The following is a 19,093-nucleotide window of genomic DNA, read 5'->3' on the forward strand; positions in this document are numbered from 1 at the left end:
GATGGATGGATGGATGGATGGATGGATGGATGGATGGATGGATGGATGGATGGATGGATGGATGGATGGATGGATGGATGGACCAAATTGTATCTCACCTTTGAGTTTGTTGGGCGAGATCTCATTTGAATACACAGTTCAACCTTCATATGCACCACTAGTGATAAATTATCCAAAGTTTCTGCATCACATTAGGAGGAGTTTGGTGCAGAAATTAATCAGTTTGTCAGTTGCAGATACTTTACCTTAGCAAATATTTACAAAGTGGCCTTTAACAATTAAAAAAACAAGCTGCTGCTGTTCTTAAAAAACATTTCAAATTCTAATAATTTCCCACCCAACCTATGAGTTCTGCTAAAGAGTAGGTTTAGTACATGTACTTTACATTTAAATGTGTATAATTTTATGAAGATTTTTTTTATTCTGATGGTTCAGCCAATTTCTTCCTTGTATATTTTACACAACTGATTGAGAAATAACACATGCTGTAATAAATGTACTCACTGCAGAGACCCTCCTCCTTGAAAACCAATTTTCTTTTCCGAGTTGAACAAGGTCTCCAAGATTGTAAAGTAAAATATGCACTCTGTCCTTTTTATAATGCTGCCATGAAATCTCCCTTTAAACTAATACAACACAGTATAAAATGAAAAAGAATACATAAAAAGCAGGGAAGCATAGCTGAGATTAGATGTTTATTTAGAGCTTTCTCCGTAATAACACAGTTTATCCATTAAAGTAGCACGGGTGTCTTTGAGGCTTAGAGAGCACTTAAAAATGTTCTATTCCTCCTCAATCCTGTTCATTTCTCTGAAGGCACAATCAAATCTGTTCATCCTCTATCCTATCTAAAAAGGTAAGTACTATTTTAGTCCTGAATAGTGCGTACAGCCACTGAAATAGAAAATACATGAATGGCCTCTGATGGTGCAAGGCAAGAAATAATAAAGCCATAAGTACTGCAATTATTCTAGGTCTGAAGCTGTTACTGCTGTCGTTAGTTCATTAATACGTACAACAGCAATAATTAGGTGGACATTATTTTTAGATTTCTAGTAGAGCTGCTCTTAGTTTTAATGTATCATTTAAAGACTGAAGCACAAAAACTGTCAAACATAATCTGAATTTATGAGAAAAGTTTTTCTGCAATTTCTTATTTTAAGAATAAAACTGTGTGCTTGGAGCAAAATCTTTTCTTTTTGTTTCCGTCTTTTTTTTCGCCGTTTTGGTTTTGGTCCGAGTTTTTTATTTCGTACATATTTTTGAGTGTAAGAAGCTGTGTCATGAGGTAAGTCCTCAGTCCTATCCCAGGTGTGGTAAATAAGGGGGCCAAAATTCAAAACTTGGTCCAAGCCAAGGGATGATCTCTGTCAATAGTTATTGAAACTAATATTGATTTTAAATGTTATATAACAATTTATTCTTATAGAAATACAAATTACCCTTTTCAGATTATATTTTATGTAGTGTTATGTAACCTAACCGAGAAAGACAAATAAATTTAGAAAAACACATCATTAGCATTTACTTCTTATGCCTTACTCTCCATTAACAACTTTTTCATTTACTAAAAGATACATTTTATCACAATCCAGAAAATCAGTTAAGAAAAGAAAACTGCAATTAAATTGATTTTAAAAACTGAAGGAAATACATGATTAAAGTTGACTACAGTATAAAGACTGCACTGTATCCAGTGCCAAAAGGAGAAATGATAAAACTATTTTACATTTAATTTAGGACATTTGAGACCAGATAAAATGTTAACGAGGGCCAGATTTGGCCTAAGCATAAGGTCATAAACTGACAGAATGGAGATTCCCATGCTACCGATCACTGACCCCACCTAGCAAAATTAATTTGGCCCAGTTCTGGCCCACACAATGCAATAACACTCTAACACTCAACCCAGACAACACAAAGAATAATGGCCCTTTGGTGGTCCAGATGTGGTGCATTCATGGACCAGCACATAAACCAAACCATAACTGGGCCAGTTGTGGCATGCCATGTTAAAAACAAACCTGGTCCACATCCTGTTAACAAACAACTGTTTACATGCCAGCAGTGCCAGACTGACACCTGATCTGGCCCACACCTGAGTCTTGGGAACAGAATGTGGTCAAAATGTTGTAAATTTATCGATGTTCTGTAGACTATAAACAAATCTGTTGTTAAAACATTTTTAAATCTAGTTCATGACTTACCTTGTTATTTGCCAAGTATAAATAAGCCAACTGTTCGAGCATCTCAAACCCTTCATCTTCAAGACCTAAACAGAAAAAAATCACTAAATTTTAAAACAGCATAAAGCTACTTAATATTATATATGTTCATCTTCAGCTTTCTGTGTTTTCAAACTGCATTCAAAACAACAAAAGCACAATAATGTAAAGACGAATAATGAAATAAAAAAACAAATGATTAGCAGAGTACAAACTGAAAAAGCAAAACATATTAAAAATAACAGAACTGAAGCGCTCTGTCACATTTCAATATTATTTTACATGAACAATTTATGTAATGATTACTTTCTGTTTGATTAAAATCCATTCAGAGATATTTTGCTAACAGCAGGGTTGATGTCTGGTGCTCAGAGTGTGTCGAGGATGATGGCCAGCTTCTAAACACTCAATTTGCTCCATTCCTTTAAAACTGACTCAGTTTTATCCACTTTAGTGTTTGATAATGTCACTTAGCTGTGGCAGATTTTCATTATTTGTCCACTGGGTCATGATATATTTAGCTAAAGCTGCAAAGAAACACATAGACACACATTTTTGCAGTTTACAGTTTGTACATTTTTTCCCTAAAAAAACATAGAACCTTAGAAAAACACACAGTCGTTTCTTTTAAACTCCAAGGTGTCACAAGTCCATCAAGTTCAAATTCACTTTTAAAACTTTCCCATCAAATGAAAATTGATTCTTATTTCCCCAGACAGCTCACTTTATTTCCTGGATGTGACTATTTGCTGGGATCAAACATGTGTTGTTATGGAAGCTGAAGTGGTCGAGAGCTGTAATTCCCCTGCCACTGACACGTGCATTCTGAAGATATTTTTTTCTAAATTAAAAAAATCATCTCATACTGAAATAAGTCAGGGACAGAAAAGCTGCAGACCAAACTGTGTGACCAAACTTTGTGTTTAGTTTGTGTTCCGGTGTTTACCGTCGGTGGTGAGCCAGTTGTTCTGGAGGTTGAGGGTTTCAAGCTGATGAAGATGAGAAATGTGCTCCACTGTTATTTTTTTGATCTTGTTGTTCTAGCATAAGAAAACAAAACACACTGTAAATACATTGACATAAAGAAAAATCTGCATTGTGGATGACAGGAGGTATTCCAGAAAGCTGGTGTAGTGAAAACAGAGGTAATTCATCCTGAGTTTATGGAAACACTTGAGTTTTGAGTCTTAAAAACAAAAAAATACAAAGATAAGTGAAACGCTGAGCAGAGCCAGCTCTTGGCATAGGCGAACTAGGTGGTCGCCTAGAGTGCCATCTGCTGGAGGGGGCGCCAAACTGCAGAAGAGAAAAAAGCAATTGTTTGTAATCCCTGGTTGTAAGTCTGCTCAGCGCCCCTTTCAATTTGCTTTGTCTAAAAAACAATAATGAAGTATTACAGGAAAGATCAGCTACTCTACGCATAAAACACCCCCCCCCCAATGCAACAATCGCCCCCACCACCTCTCTCTCTCTCATTTGATTGACGTTGCACTGACTCGTCCTGCTCCGACACTCTGACGGGGGAGGGGCTAAAAGTGCCTCTCAGGTTGACATCAAAGCGGCCCGTTGATCCTGCTGACATCCATTCTGACACAGTGAGGACTGAGTTTGTCAGTCGAGGACCTTATGAGGTAAAATCAGACTTATATTTTCCAAAAAGAGAGGGCCTTCTGAATCTTTGCACAAATTGTGAACAGGTTCTTTTGTTTACTCTTTTCATTTGATTTAATTATATTCACTTTATTTAATTCATTTAATTTGTTGTGTGATGTATGTTTGTGTTTAAAGCAAATGAATCTAAGTTTACCATAGTAAACTAGTGGGGGGGGGTTGTGCTTCAACTCGCCTAGGGCACCAAAATGGCTAGAGCCAGCACTGATGCTGAGCAAAGCCATTTTATATGCTATAGGTCAGGGGTGCCCAAACATTTTCCCTGAGAGAGTCAAAATTAAAATCAATCTGAGGGTCACAGGCCAATTCCAGTAATATAATACATGAAATGCAAATACTTCTTAAGTAAAGCTGTTTTGTTTTTTATGATTAAGCTAGCAGCCAGTGCAGTTGCCCACATTCTTTGTTGTTGTTGTTGTTGTTGTTGTTGTTGTTGTTGTTGTTGTTGTTGTTGTTGTTGTTGTTGTTGTTTTCAGCCCATGGATGTGGAAAAAATTCAACATATGCTCGGGCAGCAAAGGCTCATGGGACTTTTCATAAATTAAAATTTGAGTATATACTGTATGTGGTCTTATAAAATGTGCAAATTTAAATGTGTGCTTAAATCTAATCATGTATTGTGTAGTTACTTGTAGTATATGTTTAATCTTAACATAATTCAATGATAAAGTGAGTATCATGAGTAAAGACTATCTGACTTCATCTCCTGCAGTATAGTTGGACCATTGGTTGAAAAGTGGAAATATAGTGTTTCTATACAGAACAGGAGATTACAATGTAATAACCAGGACAACTGCTGGTGGGCCAAATCAAATGGCAGGCCAATGTTGGCCCATGAGCCCCACTTTGGGCACCTCTGCTATTGGCAAACAAAGCTAGTATCTAAGGCCCAAAAGCTTCAGGAGGCACCAACTGAGCAAAAATAAAATGTTCTATCTTTACAGCGATCAAATTGCGTTCCTTACATGGTCAAAAAAATGTTTTCCTTATATTTTTTGCTCCACTCTCGGAGGAGTAAGACGCTTTTTCTCTCTCTCCTGCCCTCCCTTATCTTTCCCTGCTTTGCTGCTCGGAGCCTCCTCTACGTTTCCATCCAAAACTGAAAATTATGGATTTATTTTTATGGACTTGGTTAGCTGGTCTCAATAAATTTTTGGAACAAAGTTTTCCTCCATGGGAGGACTTGTCAAAGGTGGGACCTCTGTTCTGCTCTGTTCTGGATATACTGTATATTTGGATTCTGATCACTGGATTCCACAGATTGGACTGGTGGTCTCCTGGTGTTCTACAAAACAATGTTGGTGGCTATTCAGGCCATTTCCTGGCTGTCTGACTAATATGAAGGATTGCCGTTCTATCAGCACTCAGACTTTTGCCTTGAGCGAGCTGGACTCGGTCTACAAGCGGTTCTGAGGGTCGCAGGCTGGCTGAAGTCCCTGGACTTTGCTGGCCAGATGGAATTGATCTTGGAGAAGCTGATAACTCGGCTCGACAGGATTGCCCACACTATTTGTCTGATTGGATTTGCCACCTTGAGATGCACCAGCGGACATTAAGGCAGATGGGAAATTATTATTTTCTGCCTGACCAAAAACATTTTCTTCTGTTCCCAAACAACTGATTACAGATTTGGATCTCTCCCACATAACCTTGAAGAGCTGTGGATCTAAATTCTCCTGGTGTTTACGATGACTTGGCTTGGTCTCCACCCCCCACCCCCCTCTCGCTCTGTCTAATCTGATCCCCTGAAGGTCAATCTGGAGCTGTGCAGAATGAGCAATTAACACCAGTATTCTGAACTTTGGCCAAACTATGGGTTTTTATTTTGGAGAGCTGGATTCTTCTGACTCATTCCCTCTAAACTCACTTACTCCTCTGGCTAATAAATTCTTGCTCTGCAGAGTTTTTTCATAAACACCATAGTGTATCATATTTCGTTGATACAATGTTTTGTTTTCTTCCTCATCTACCTTTGTGTGGTATTTTCATTTTTCTTTTTAAAGGTAGCACGACCCCTGCTGGTTGCCGCATGACCTGTTCACCTGTTCCCCCATGTTGGTCAAGTGTGTGTCTTGAATGGGTGGTTTTAAATTAATTTCATTGTGCTCTGTACGACAATAAAGGCATCATCAATGAATTAGAGATAGGATAAATGGCCCTTTGAAGGGATCCGGATCTTGATGAGCCGTTTGTTTAATAGAACTGTTCAAAACAGCCGTTCATCATCATGAAGCAAAATACGTCAGAAACCATTATTATTTGCTCACTGGAGCAGAGTGGGCACTGCCCACAGGAACGATGGGAATGATTGACAGCTACCCATAATTCCTCTAAGTTTGTACCCATGCAGCTGTGATCTATTCGATACTGAAGCAGAATTATTTCATAAAACCAGACATCAGGACAGGATTTACCTCCTAGACTGGATATTTTAAATTTTGCTGCACAACTTTTCACCAGATTTACTGTGGTAACATTCTCCCTCTGTACATATCCAACGTGACACCTCAGACCTGCGCTCTCATCAGTCATTTGCAAAAATTAATTTGCTGAATCAAATATCTCCACGATCACCATAACACAAAAATAAAAAAACCATTTGTGGTTTTGACCTGGAACCGGAAGGTCGCCGGTTCGATTCCCGTCCAGTTGACTCAGTCATTGTGTCCTTGGGCAAGACACTGTGGTATATTTTATGTCCTATCCCTTTAAGAAATATGAACGAGCGTCAGACCGTGAGCGGGTCCGACCGGAGCGCGCATGGAGCGGGCACGCGCTCTTTGTTCAGTGTTCTTCATATCACCACGCTGTTAAAGACCTATTCCAGATGTCTCGCTCAATAAACATGTCTAGAAGCTGAAGAAATCGCCTTTTTTCATTTATATATCAGCCTAAGAGTTTTTTAACCGTCAACAAGTCTACAGGAGGACGATCTCTGTTTGTCCAGCGAATCAGCCGGATTCAGCCACCAACTGACGGAGACGAGAGAAAGGTCCACATCGCTGAAGGGCCCCGGAGAACCGGACGAGACCCCACAGTTCTGGCGTCACGATTTCAGGCCTGTAAAAAGCTTTAAAAGGTTAATATCAGATTGATGGAGGTTTTTTACAGTCGTAAATACTTCTGTTTTATTTGATTAATGCCTTCAGAGCTCAGAGCGGGTCGTGTGCGGGTTTTTTGTCGTCTGCTTAACAGCGTTTGGGGCCCTGTGTTATTGTCTACTTTCTGTCTGTTTTGTTTTGCGTGTTCAAACCTTGCTAAGTTATTATTTTAATGACGTGTTCACGCCACTGAGATTGTGTGTTCTCGGGTGGTTTCTGAGTTGAAAATACGCGTATTTGAAGTAAAATGTGTGTGAGATGCATCTCCGGTTGTAAGTTAGCCGCTACTCCGTAGCTAGCGAAACGGGTCAGGCATAGAGACGTCTTAGCTGCCCCGGCTAGCTGCAGTAGGGTGCGGTCACGAAGCAGTCCAACCTAGTTTTTTTATTTATTTCGCCTGTATATGAGTAAACGGTTACAGATGTCTTTTAAGGCCTAAAGAGCTGTGTAAATCCGCTGAAAGAGGACAGTGGAGATGAATAGAAAATAGGTGATGGAAGCTTTGTAGGTATAATGGTAATTTAAAGGGGACACGTCAGGGATTTTGGTTATTTTTTTAAAGTTCTGTTCAAGCAAGGTAGTGCAGGCCTGTGTGTGTTTCTGTTCTAAATGTGTGTGTTTCTGTGTTAAATGTGGAGTTTTTCTTGTTTTTCTGTTATTTTTTGTGTATTAATTTGGCGACACTTGGGCTGGACCCAAATGTGGGGGTTGGTTTTAAAGTTTTTTCTTGAGGCAGCTCCTTTGTCCTGTCTAAAGTGATTTATTGCTGGAAAGTTTCAGGAGGGGGGTTGTTTTTTGGCTGCTGTGGTGAGGACATCTGGATTTGATTAACTTTTTTTTTCTCTCTCTCTTTTTCTGTGGTTCTTTGTTCGGGGCCTCCCCCTGCTGGTGAGAGGGACATCTTCCTGCTGCAGGAACGACCCTGGGGGCTGCTTCTTTTCTTTAAACAAGGCGAGTAATCTGTTTTATCCACAAAACTAAATAAAAACAAACAATAGAAAAATAAGAAAAAGCATTATTTTAATTCTTTGTCATTTTTGAGTAACAGTTTCTGAGCATCGACTGTTTGCGCTTTGTAGTGACTTGTTTTATCTTTAGGTGATCGTTTCAATTTCATTTCACGATCAAAGAGAGGNGTCGATTCTAAAGAATCGAAGGGGGGATATGTGGTATATTTTATGTCCTATCCCTTTAAGAAATGTGAACGAGCGTCAGACCGTGAGCGCGTCCGACCGGAGCGCGCATGGAGCGGGCACGCGCTCTTTGTTCAGTGTTCTTCATATCACCATGCTGTTAAAGACCTATTCCAGATGTCTCGCTCAATAAACATGTCTAGAAGCTGAAGAAATCGCCTTTTTTCATTTATATATCAGCCTAAGAGTTTTTTAACCGTCAACAAGTCTACAGGAGGACGATCTCTGTTTGTCCAGCGAATCAGCCGGATTCAGCCACCAACTGACAGAGACGAGAGAAAGGTCCACATCGCTGAAGGGCCCCGGAGAACCGGACGAGACCCCACAACACCTTACCCGCCTTGCCTACTGATGGTGGTCAGAGGGTCCGGTGACACCTGTGTATGGCAGCCTCACCTCTGTCAGTGTGCCCCAGGGCAGCTTTGGCTACAATGTAGTTTGCCATCATCAGTGTGTGAATGTGTGTGTGAATGGGTGAATGTCTGTAGTGTAAAGCGCCTTGAGTGTCCTGGATGGATAGAAAGGCGCTATATAAGTACAGTCCATTTACCATTTGTGGTTGATACCTTTTTCTTCTCTCCTTCAAGCCTTTAAATTCAGAAGTTCAAACTGAAAACATTTTTGGAAACAATAAAACTTTCACCCAACTTTAACTGGAGTTTCAGTAAAAGATTTTCTGGCTTTACTTTCCTGATTTTGCAATCCAAACACAGTTTCCTCCTCTGTTTTTATTAGTCATAAAGAGACCATTTAAAATATGCAATAAAACCTTTAAGAGAATAATAACTGAACAACCATGAGAAATTAATTGGTGTTCATTATAGTTTAGAGGTTATTTATTAAAGACCCTTCAGATATCAGACAGCTTCTATTCAGCAGCAGGTAGGGAAGTACAGCCAAGCTCATTTAAAAATTAACCAAGCGTAAATCAAATTTGTCTTCACCAAATATTATTTTTGGTTTATCACGATGAAAATCAGATCAAAACAGACTTTTTTTTTTTCAAATCAACATTTTGACTAATAAGTTTTATTTAGAGGCATGTGGCCAGTTTATTTTCTTTAATTATTTGACTTCTAATATGAATGCTGAAAATAAAATCAAATTATATTGGGAAATATTCTAGCTCTGCCACTAAGAGGTCAGCAGAACAAATGTGCCTCCATTCAGTTGGTCCAGTCCTGTTTTGTTTTATTTATTTATTTATTTATTTATTTATTTATTTATTTATTTATTTATTTATTTATTTATTTTGCCTTGCCATTGTACAGTTGAGGTATCGAAGCTCTATTACTGATGGTTTGTGTTGCCCTTGAGCATGCTCTCTCAGACTTTGTAACACCTCCTCTCTGGAATACCTCCTGCTTGTATCTCTCGTGTGTGAAGGACCTGAAGAGAAAGCTGCCTGGTTTTCTCAGACAGCTCTTCGGGGAACTCTGTGAGGTCCACTCCCGCACAGTCCACTGCTCCCTCTGCTGTGCAGCTGCAGTCCAGAGGACATTCGATTGCTGTTGCTGTTGTGTTGTCAGCGTCCTTCCCCAGCTCGTCTTCCTGTTCTTCCTCTGGTTGAAGAAGAGTCTGGCAGCGCACCAACACCAGAGCCAAGAGCATCACACTCAGGGCCTGCAGGATGAAAGGCTTCAGAAGGTCCATGTCCACTGCTGATTTGTCCTGCTGGACAAGCAGAGTGCAGGTTAGACCTGACAGAGGGCTTTGATACTGTACATTGAATCAGTAGATGCTGACGGTTGAACTTTAAAAGTTGCATTTTTGTCAGCAACCTCTGAACTAGCGCACTTCCTATTTTAGCAACGCCCTGTTTACATGCAGGCAAGAGCAGACTGGTATACAGGGCTACCAGGTGGGTTAGTTGGTTGGTGGGCTGCTGGTGCTTCAGCCCATGGAGGTGCTGTCATGTGGCGCCATGTTTTATTCCTCTTGAGTCCTGAGCTTTTGCTTTGTGCTCGTTTTTAATTTCTCCTATTTAGGATTATTAGAAACTTATGATGTCTGTAAAAACACTGTCTTTAAGAAATTTAAAGTTAAAAAAATACAAATACAGTATAAATTTTACTTAATTAAAAACAAAACTTGAAATCTAGTTCCCCTGAATAAGGACAACCATGTTATATGCAAATGTTAAATTCATAATTCTAAATGTGTGAATCTAAATGTAAAAATTAAAATTAAAATATTGCAGCTAAATGACAAAGCTTAAATTTTCAAATTTCAGAATGGAACTCAGCCTTTGCTGTTGGTGCACGGCTCTTGTTAGAACATCATCATCCTGCAACAAAAGCAACCACTAACTCTAACGTCAATGCTAACGCTGCTAACTGCTGCTAACCGCTGCTAACCGCTGATGAAAATGGTGTTTAAATTTATTATTTAAAATGTGTTCATTTAAAACAATATGGGGGTACCTGTGGTCAAGCAGTTTGAAGTGCAGCTCGGATACCAGCCGTAACTGCAAGCTTCATGTCTTGAAGGGAAGTGTTAGCAGAGTTAGCAGTTAGCAGTGTTAGCATTTGCTTTTGTCTCAGGATGATGACATCATAACAAAAGCCGAGCATCAATTGCAAAGGCAGCCAAAATATTTAAGTTTTTTTTTTACATTTAGATTCAAGATTTAATATTTAGATATAAAATTTGCCACATGTAAGACCAGTGAGCTAAATAATAATAAAATGTTAGTGGAATTATTTAAACTAGGATTTTACACTCAGAAAGTGAGATAAATAATGAAAATGTGTTTGTGACAATTTTAACATTTTATTTTACACTTGGCGCCCCATAGACAACCGGTCTAAATTAAGGATGCAGGTTTTCAGGAGGTTAGAGGCACTACTATCAATAAACATATAAATATTAAATTTTGCAGTACTGTGGAACAGGTGGTAAAGTTCTTGCAGGGACCTCTCTGGGTGGAGCTTCACCTTGTGCACGAGAGGGTTTTCTCCAAGTTCTCCAGTTTTGTCTCAAACAAATGAATATTTTTTATTGTTTTAAAGAGAGTTTTGAACAAAGTCATGTTAAAGTCTTAAAAAATTCAACTCATCAGTTGATAGTGGGCCGGTCTGTCACAAACCCCTGGACCACTTTTTCTTCCCAGTCCGCCCTGCATGCAGGAGTTCCTCTTCATCACTTCTTGTTACTGCTCAAGCAAATCTTAGCAACTGTTCATCAATATCATCATCATTTTTTTTTTTGCAATATGTCATTAATATTATTTTTCCAGTGATGTTTTTGTATTTATCACTGTTGGCTGTGGCAGCCATCTTGAATTAGTTTCAGATACAGCCAGCAGTAACTTTCTGAAATACCTAATTGTTCATGAGATATTTTCCTAACAGACAGTCAGCGTTGATTCCAACGGCAATGACAAAGTTTCAATAACAGCACTCAGAAGCTGTATTAGAAATGACTCTCAGCTACAACCACACCAGATTTTAGCTCATTATCTGTAAAATCAGCTGAATTTATACAGTTTTGTTTTGGCTCTGATGACTTAGTTAAACAGGCAATAAAAAGAAAACAAAAATCACGCATAACATCTTGATCCCTTTTTTTTTCAACCAGTATACAAAGGATCTTTGTTGATAATTAAAAGTTTAGAAATAGGTCAAAACGAATATATAAGAACGCAAGTTCCTGTTCAGTTAAGCTTTACATGTGAAAACAAGAACAAAAGCGCATTAATTTTCTCCTCTTATGTTAGAGAATAAAAGAGGATCTCCCAAAGCAAACAATTAAACACCGCTAATCAATGGAGCTTCCTCTGCATGTCACATTAGAAAACCATTAGAAAAACTTGGGAAAACATCCACCTAAGAGAACACACACATGTGCAAGACATCCACAGCTCAGCATTCATCCTTTACTTAGTGCACAACTGGAGGAAAAAAAAGGTAAACATAAAAACAGGGTAGCATCCAGAGGTCAGAGAGGAGTTTATAACGAAGTCAACAAGAGTTTCATCCTATAACTTGTAGTTTATAGGTTTGAAGTAAAAACAACCCTCAGCCACCCTGACTGCAGCAGTGCTTGTTTGTTGGCTCAGCAGCACGTTTTTAACTGGCTGGACTCTCAAACACATACCGGAACTGTCAGATGAATCATAGTGACACCAGAAACTCAGCCTGAGCGCCCGTCTAACATCAGAGCCACTCCTAAAACACGCAGCAGCACAGTTTGCTAAGAAAAAAAAAGAAGAAAAAAAAGCAACATTCAGGTGTACTTTACCCCCGTTTCACTGAGAAGCACTGAAGTGTGAGTGGTCCCACCACAGGCTGTCCCATAGCAGGCGAGAAGTCAAACAGCTGCACCAGAACCCCTCCAGATGTGGAGTGGAAGAGGGAAGGTTAGAGAGAAGAAAGGCAGGAAAGAGTGAAAAGGAAAAGGGAGTTAGGAGGAGGGTAAGTTCTGACCTGACTGAGAGCCAGAAGCACAAATTCTTTCTGCTTTACTCTCTTTTTTTCTTTTCTCTATACCATGTTTCTTTTTTCTTAAGGTTGCACTTTTTTGATTAGAAAAACATAACTGGAAACAAACATGGGTTGTGATAAGTTTATTTTTGGATTCAACAAAACATTTCCGAAGTCAAACACAACATATTGATATCTACTGTATACTTTTCCTTTTCTTTATTAAAAAGGCAAAAACTTGCACAGAGAAGCTGGAGATCATTTTAAATAAACACGATGCACCAAAACAGTAGTGAACCGACAACATCGTGGTGCTATTTTCTTTAAAAAAATAAAATGTAACAATTTTGCTCCACTTTCAATATCATCTTTCAATTAGGATGGCAGGATGGAGCGACTCAGAGGAGACATTCCACCCTTTTTAAAGAAGTGTTATTTTGGAACTGAGAAGTTTAGCTGTCCAATAGTAAATAAGTGTCTGCCAAAAGAGAGGCGACATGATGTGATCTAATATCAAATGTGTTTCTGGACTGTATTTTATTCCATTAAGTCCAGGAACAATGACAGAACATCTGCTACAGTTAGGATGCATTCGGTCAACAGTTCTCAGGGAGATGTTTTTTCTGCTGATTCATTCCTGAAAAAAAAAATTTTCCCACTTTTTTCTTTTTTGTTCACTTTCTACTTTGATGTAAAATGATTTTTTATGAGAGCCTTAACTTTTTATCATCATGTCTGCGTGAAAGGCTCCCAAACATTCCTTCCCACTATAATAAAAATTGATTTTGACACATTTTGTGTCTTTAGAAAGACGAAGATGTTTTTAATTTCTTGAAGTCGTGTGCGATAAAGGCTGCCCAGTGATCAGTGGAACTGTCAGGGAATGTCAAGACCCAAAATGAGTTTTTGCACCGAGTCACACTTGCAAAAAAAAGTAATTTGAGCAGATGCTGTGGCATTTACAGATCCAGAAAGCCTGGTTCATTCAGATTTTTTACCAACAAAATGGAAAAAGTCATCAGTTAAGTCTTCAATTATTTTTACCATTTTTTATTTTAGATTTTAATTTAGAGATGTGCACTCAAGTTGGAAGCAGATTATTTCCCCCATGACAAAAACATAAAACTTAATATTTAAAAATTTAGGATAACTCTCATTACCATACATTGCATTGTTTGTTCATCAAATTCATAGTAGATGTTGAAGAAATCAGAATCAGATTGTTCTGCAGAAAAGCTGCATGAATGCTAAATTAATTTGAGATTTGATCAAGAAGCTGAAACTGACTTTTTAAAGTTAAAACAAGAAAGACTAAAGTTTGAATAAACAGAGAAAAAGTTCAAACAAACGAATGCTCCGGGGATTAGAACACCAGCTAAAGTAAAACAAAAAAGGACACGAGTTAAACTGAGAAGACAAAACTTAACTAAGCAGAGCAGTAGCTGACGAAGTGTCAGGGTGTTAAAGTCTCTGCTTCTGAGCAGGGCTGCGCTGCTGTGTTTGGGTTTTCCTGATATCAGCCCAAGGTCTGACTGAGGCCTGTGTGCTGAGTGCTGTTCTGTGAACCTGACTGGAGTCAGAAGATTGAAAATAAAGTTTTAAAGAAGAAATCCAACTGAGTCCTGTTTATTCGGACATACCATTTTGAACAACACATATTTTTCCAACAATTTGGTAATTGAAGGTTGTCGCATGGTGAACTCTCTGCTTCTGAGCAGAGTGGTTCGGCTTTGTTTGGGTTTTTGTGAGGTGAGCCCAGGGCCTTTCTGAGGCTGGGGTTGTATAATTAATCTTTGTGTGGATATGGCTTCTTTATTTAGGGTAGAAACCCTATAATGGTCAAAAGGACAAATAAGTACTAATAAACCTTTAATGAGATTGATATTTCAAACTGGTATGATAGCTGTAATTGGATTTGCTGCAGCACAAATTCATAAAATTCGTGACAAACGGACAATTACGAAAGGAATTACAACATCTGATACATATTTTCATCCAGATCTTAGAATATTCATTTACACAATATTCATTTACACATTTACACATCCTGTGTAAATGAATAAAGGGGGAATAATTAATTGGAATGGGTTCATTGTTGTTTTTGAATGTGATTATAATATTGGTAACTTTTTGTTTTACAGGAACTAAGTGAGATTTTGGCCAATCGGAGAAGCTAACCTGAAAAAGGGGGAGGAGAATGTTTAACTGAATACTGGGGAAATGATGACTTCCTCTCTCCCAGAATACACCTGGATAATTAAAGGTTTTTAAGATGTGTAGTAGGTATATAACAAATTTGTTATACGCTCAAAAGATCAATTAAAAGGTCACACAGCAGGCAGATATATCAGTTCAATCCCAGTGAAAGGGGTGATGATTTTGTTTCATCTTTGCTCTGTGAATAGATCATTCAGAGCAAGGTTTTTACAGGTCATAACAAGCCTCGATTGGGTGAAACTGATATGACAAAGACGTTGGATGAAAGAAAGAAAAAAAAAAACTGTTTGAGTCCAGTGCGAAGACAACATGTATGATAATGTTTAACTTTAAAATTTTGACTATATCAAAACATAACAAATCCCATAGGTCTCAAGCTTGGAGTAATACAAATTTGGTTTACAGGTGGAAATTTACATGGTTTCACTGAGGTGGTGAAAACTAATGTTTAATTTTCAGGACAATACAGCGGATTGATGTTGTCAATCTGATGTGAACAACTGGGATGTGAATAACTATCTGTGCATGCGTAACCATTCTCTTTCAGGGTTTATAATTTAAGTTGGTGATGGTTACAGGGGGTACAATAATTGTCGGCGGTTTAGTTACAGTTTATATATTTTTTTTATTAGAAGACAGTTACACGTGTTGGGCCTGAAGGTGGTAGTAGGGAGGTACATTGTGGTTAATTGACATGATGAGATGTGGTTTTTGGATTATGTTATTTGCTTGATCATTGCAGAATAGTTAGCTGGACATTTGGGTGGTGTCACATTAAAGTGGTATATTCTTCGGCTAATTTCTGGTGTAGTAAGGGGGTCTGTGGAGATGGCTTAGCACAGTGATTTCTCAGTGGTTGGTAAACATGGTAAAAATAAAAAGGCTTGAGTCTATGATGGTGCCTGGGTAGTGGTCCGATTGCATTTATGGTGGCTTCATAAGAGTGTATTCAAAGACCGTCTCCCAGACGAATAGGAAAGCTTAAGTATCATTGGAGAAACATCCACCTTTTGGCCTACGAGATGAGACAACAGGAGGATTCCATCCCTGGGACCACGATCCATACTAAAAGGGCGAGGAGTGATGGCGTGGAGAAAAAAGCCCCAACGTCTACAGCTGACATTTTTAGATATAGAATGATAACACTGAAATAGTTACACTCACGTAGTCGGACATGATATTTGTAGGTTAACAAGTCGATGGTAAATGATTTTTGTAAAATGTTGTTTGATTTTCCTTTATGTTTTCCATTATTGATTCTTTTTATAGAAGTGGCACACTAAGCAGGATATGTTTAGAACTGTTTTAGCATTTTGGTTGATTTGTTTTTACTGTTCTTTGTACGGTTTAATTGTTGATGAGCTAAAGTTAAATCTTAATATGCAGGGATATGTTGTTAGTAACCAGGTCAGTCTGCCACGGAAGACAGGGGGAGATGGAACGGTGCTGAAGACTTGTTCCCGATGGTAGGCCATGTTCTGGAACCTCTGGCCTCGAACGAATAAACACAGCTGACCTGATTGGTATTTGACAATAGTTCAGTTTATATTTTCTATTTTTTTTTTATTGGGGTGGAATAAATGGATCATATTACTTTATACCAGGGGTGGGATGTTAGTAATTTTCCACATTGTGTTGTATCACTTACGGTAATTTGCATACACATTTGTGCCTTAATGCGAACATATAGATTATTATAAATTTCTTATTTTTGTTCACATGATTTGTTCATGTGAACAGGGGGATTGAAGAAATTTAAAGTTATTAGAGGTTAGTACTGATGTTAAAAGCACAACACTATTTTCTTAGGTTTTCCTTTTTGTAATGTTGACAATGTTTAATCTATTATGTTTTGATTGAAATAAGTTCAGTTACATGTCCGAAATATGTGACAACACATAATCAAACGTTGTGATGACAGTAGCTGAGGATTTTGTCTGAATGCCTGAGATTCAGCCGTAGGTCAGTAGGGGGCATATACAGTATATACTGTATATATATATATATATATATATGAACTTCCTGGTTTTCCGGTAGTGTTGGTTTCCTGTCAGCTTCAGTGACAATAAACCTCACTCAGATCCAGAGTTAAGGTGTTGTATGGTTTAATTCCTTCTACAAATCATTTTATTTAACAATTGTGTTTTTAATATCGACTTCAGTTTATTGAATACGAATTTTCTTACAGTGGACTGTTTTTCTTCACAACAATGGCTTCCAGTTGTCCCCCTCCTACAGTGCTGTTATTGCAAGTATTGCAAGACAGGTGATGGGGCACATGACCCTCTATGAACAATAGAACCAATCAAGGCACTGATGATGGCCCCGTGGCTCAGATGTGGTTTGCCAGAGGTGGTCCACATGTGGGCCAGCATCATATAAACCAAACCACAACTGGGCCAGTTATCCCATCATTGCCAGACCTGGCCCACAGCCTGTTGACAAATCACCAGATCTGGTCAACACCTGTCTGCTATGTGGGATCTTTCCTGTCCTTGCTGAAGAAAACTGCCCCCACAGCATGATGCTGCCACCGCCATGCTACACAGTGGGGACGGTGTGTTCATTGTGTTGGTAGGCTTACAGTTGTGCCGTTTTCTTTGCATTTTCAAATTATGGTTTGAACAGAACTTTGTAAAATATTCAAAATTAAGAATATTGTTATAAAACTTACCCTGCTTTAAACTTAACGTTCTCCCTGCCTTGTCTGTTGTGTTCCTTGGTCCTCATGATGTTGTTTGTTTGATCACAAATCTCTGAAGGCAGCTGGTTGCTTTAGGTTTTAGTTTATTGTGACAGAATAAAAGATGAATAAAAATGTAAAGTGGCTTTCCACATTTTTATTTATAAAAAATATTGAAAATCATGTATCTCCTTTAACTTCACAATTACACATGACCTTGTGATGGCTGCTGCTGCCATGTTAGTTTTTAATACAAAAATATAGTATTTTTCTTTGTAAGGGTGAAGGGGAACCTCTGGCTCCAGCAGTGTAAACCCCACTCCTCGTGTGGTTTCCACGGTGAATCAAGATATCTGGGTTCTATTATTAATGGCTTTTTATTGCACTCGTGCACTCACTGAATTTGAGGTGAAGGTATGACGTAAAATTGATTGCAAATCTGGAAACGGAAGCCCAGATTTCCCCACTAGGAGGTCAGCTCAGAGTTTACAGATAGATTCAGAGGTTATTGAACCTTCTTTCTGGAAACACTCCCCTATGTGTTCCTCATCTTCAGATCAATCATTAACTGTCACTTGATCATACATACCTGGTAGTTCCTACCTTTTATCAAATGGTATGAAAACTTGCTCGTCCATTGAAGGTTCTTCTTGGTTTTAATGTCTAGAAACACTTTCTTCCTCTGTGGCTCATGCCCATGTGCACATCCTTTGACTGCAACCGTGAAACCAGTTATTTACATGACAAATTGCAGTTTACCCAGTTATATAATCTTAAACACACGACACCCAATCACTGACCTTCAGCCCTACAAAGAAGCAGATGTGAGCGTTGACTTCTGTGTGTTTTAGCAGACTGTGCTGCTCCAGCTGCAGCAGCAGGAAATTAGAAAGACCGGCTGCCTTATTTGTTACAGATGAAAAAAGATGTGAAAATGAACAGTTTCTTTACATTTTTTATTTTTTATGAACTCAGAAGAAACTTACAGTGATAAATAAATTAGTGAATTAATGTTGCCAGTCCAACATGGTAGTTATTCAGAACAGCATCAAAGATGCGCAGAACCAAAGTATGAGCATGGCGCCGTTTAAAAATATTGATAAAAATAAAAATATGAACATTATGTACTGTATATACATATACAAAAATCTTCTGTATGCATACATAAATATTGTACATGTATACAATAAACATTTACACCAGAACTAGGGTTAATAAAGAATAAGTAGTGTCCGTAACGTTGATTATTTGAGTAAAAACTGTTGCTTAAACTTGACTGGGCTGCTTGGATGGAAGGGAAGAGGTTCAGGCTTCTGTACTGACCTTTGACCTGAGGGCAGGACAGTTTGGGACAACGGTGTATGGGGACTTTCAACAATGCTGGTCACTGTTGTCAACAGATGTTTCTGGATCCTGTTGGATGAATAACCCTCTCTGCTCTTGTCTGCTTTATTCACCCTTATCAGATCTCAACCTGTTTCATTACAGGGAATTTATAAAAGGCATAAAATCAAAAGAGTTTGTGATTCTTGGTGATATCAATATGAATTGGGCTGATAAAACTTCCAAAGGCCTGAAA

General features: G+C 38.4%; 1 protein-coding gene across 3 annotated transcripts in view; it reads right to left on the reverse strand.

The window, feature by feature from the left end:
- podn (podocan) overlaps positions 1–19,093 on the reverse strand; it is a 46,343-nt gene that overhangs the window by 21,777 nt on the left and 5,473 nt on the right. Inside the window, exons 1-4 of one of the 3 annotated variants that reach the window (XM_014024671.1) lie at positions 12,433–12,586; positions 9,580–9,861; positions 3,172–3,265; positions 2,208–2,272 (exon numbers count right to left, since the gene is read on the reverse strand). In XM_014024671.1, coding sequence (XP_013880125.1) covers positions 2,208–2,272; positions 3,172–3,265; positions 9,580–9,843 — 423 coding nt within the window. In that variant the 5' untranslated portion in view covers positions 9,844–9,861; positions 12,433–12,586. Of the gene's footprint in view, positions 1–2,207; positions 2,273–3,171; positions 3,266–9,579; positions 9,865–12,432; positions 12,587–19,093 lie in introns of those variants that run through there. The other 2 variants (XM_014024672.1, XM_014024673.1) reach the window with 2 other exon arrangements.

This window comes from Austrofundulus limnaeus, unplaced genomic scaffold (genome assembly GCF_001266775.1).
Source record: "Austrofundulus limnaeus strain Quisiro unplaced genomic scaffold, Austrofundulus_limnaeus-1.0 Scaffold435, whole genome shotgun sequence".
Taxonomy (NCBI): Eukaryota; Metazoa; Chordata; class Actinopteri; order Cyprinodontiformes; family Rivulidae; genus Austrofundulus; species Austrofundulus limnaeus.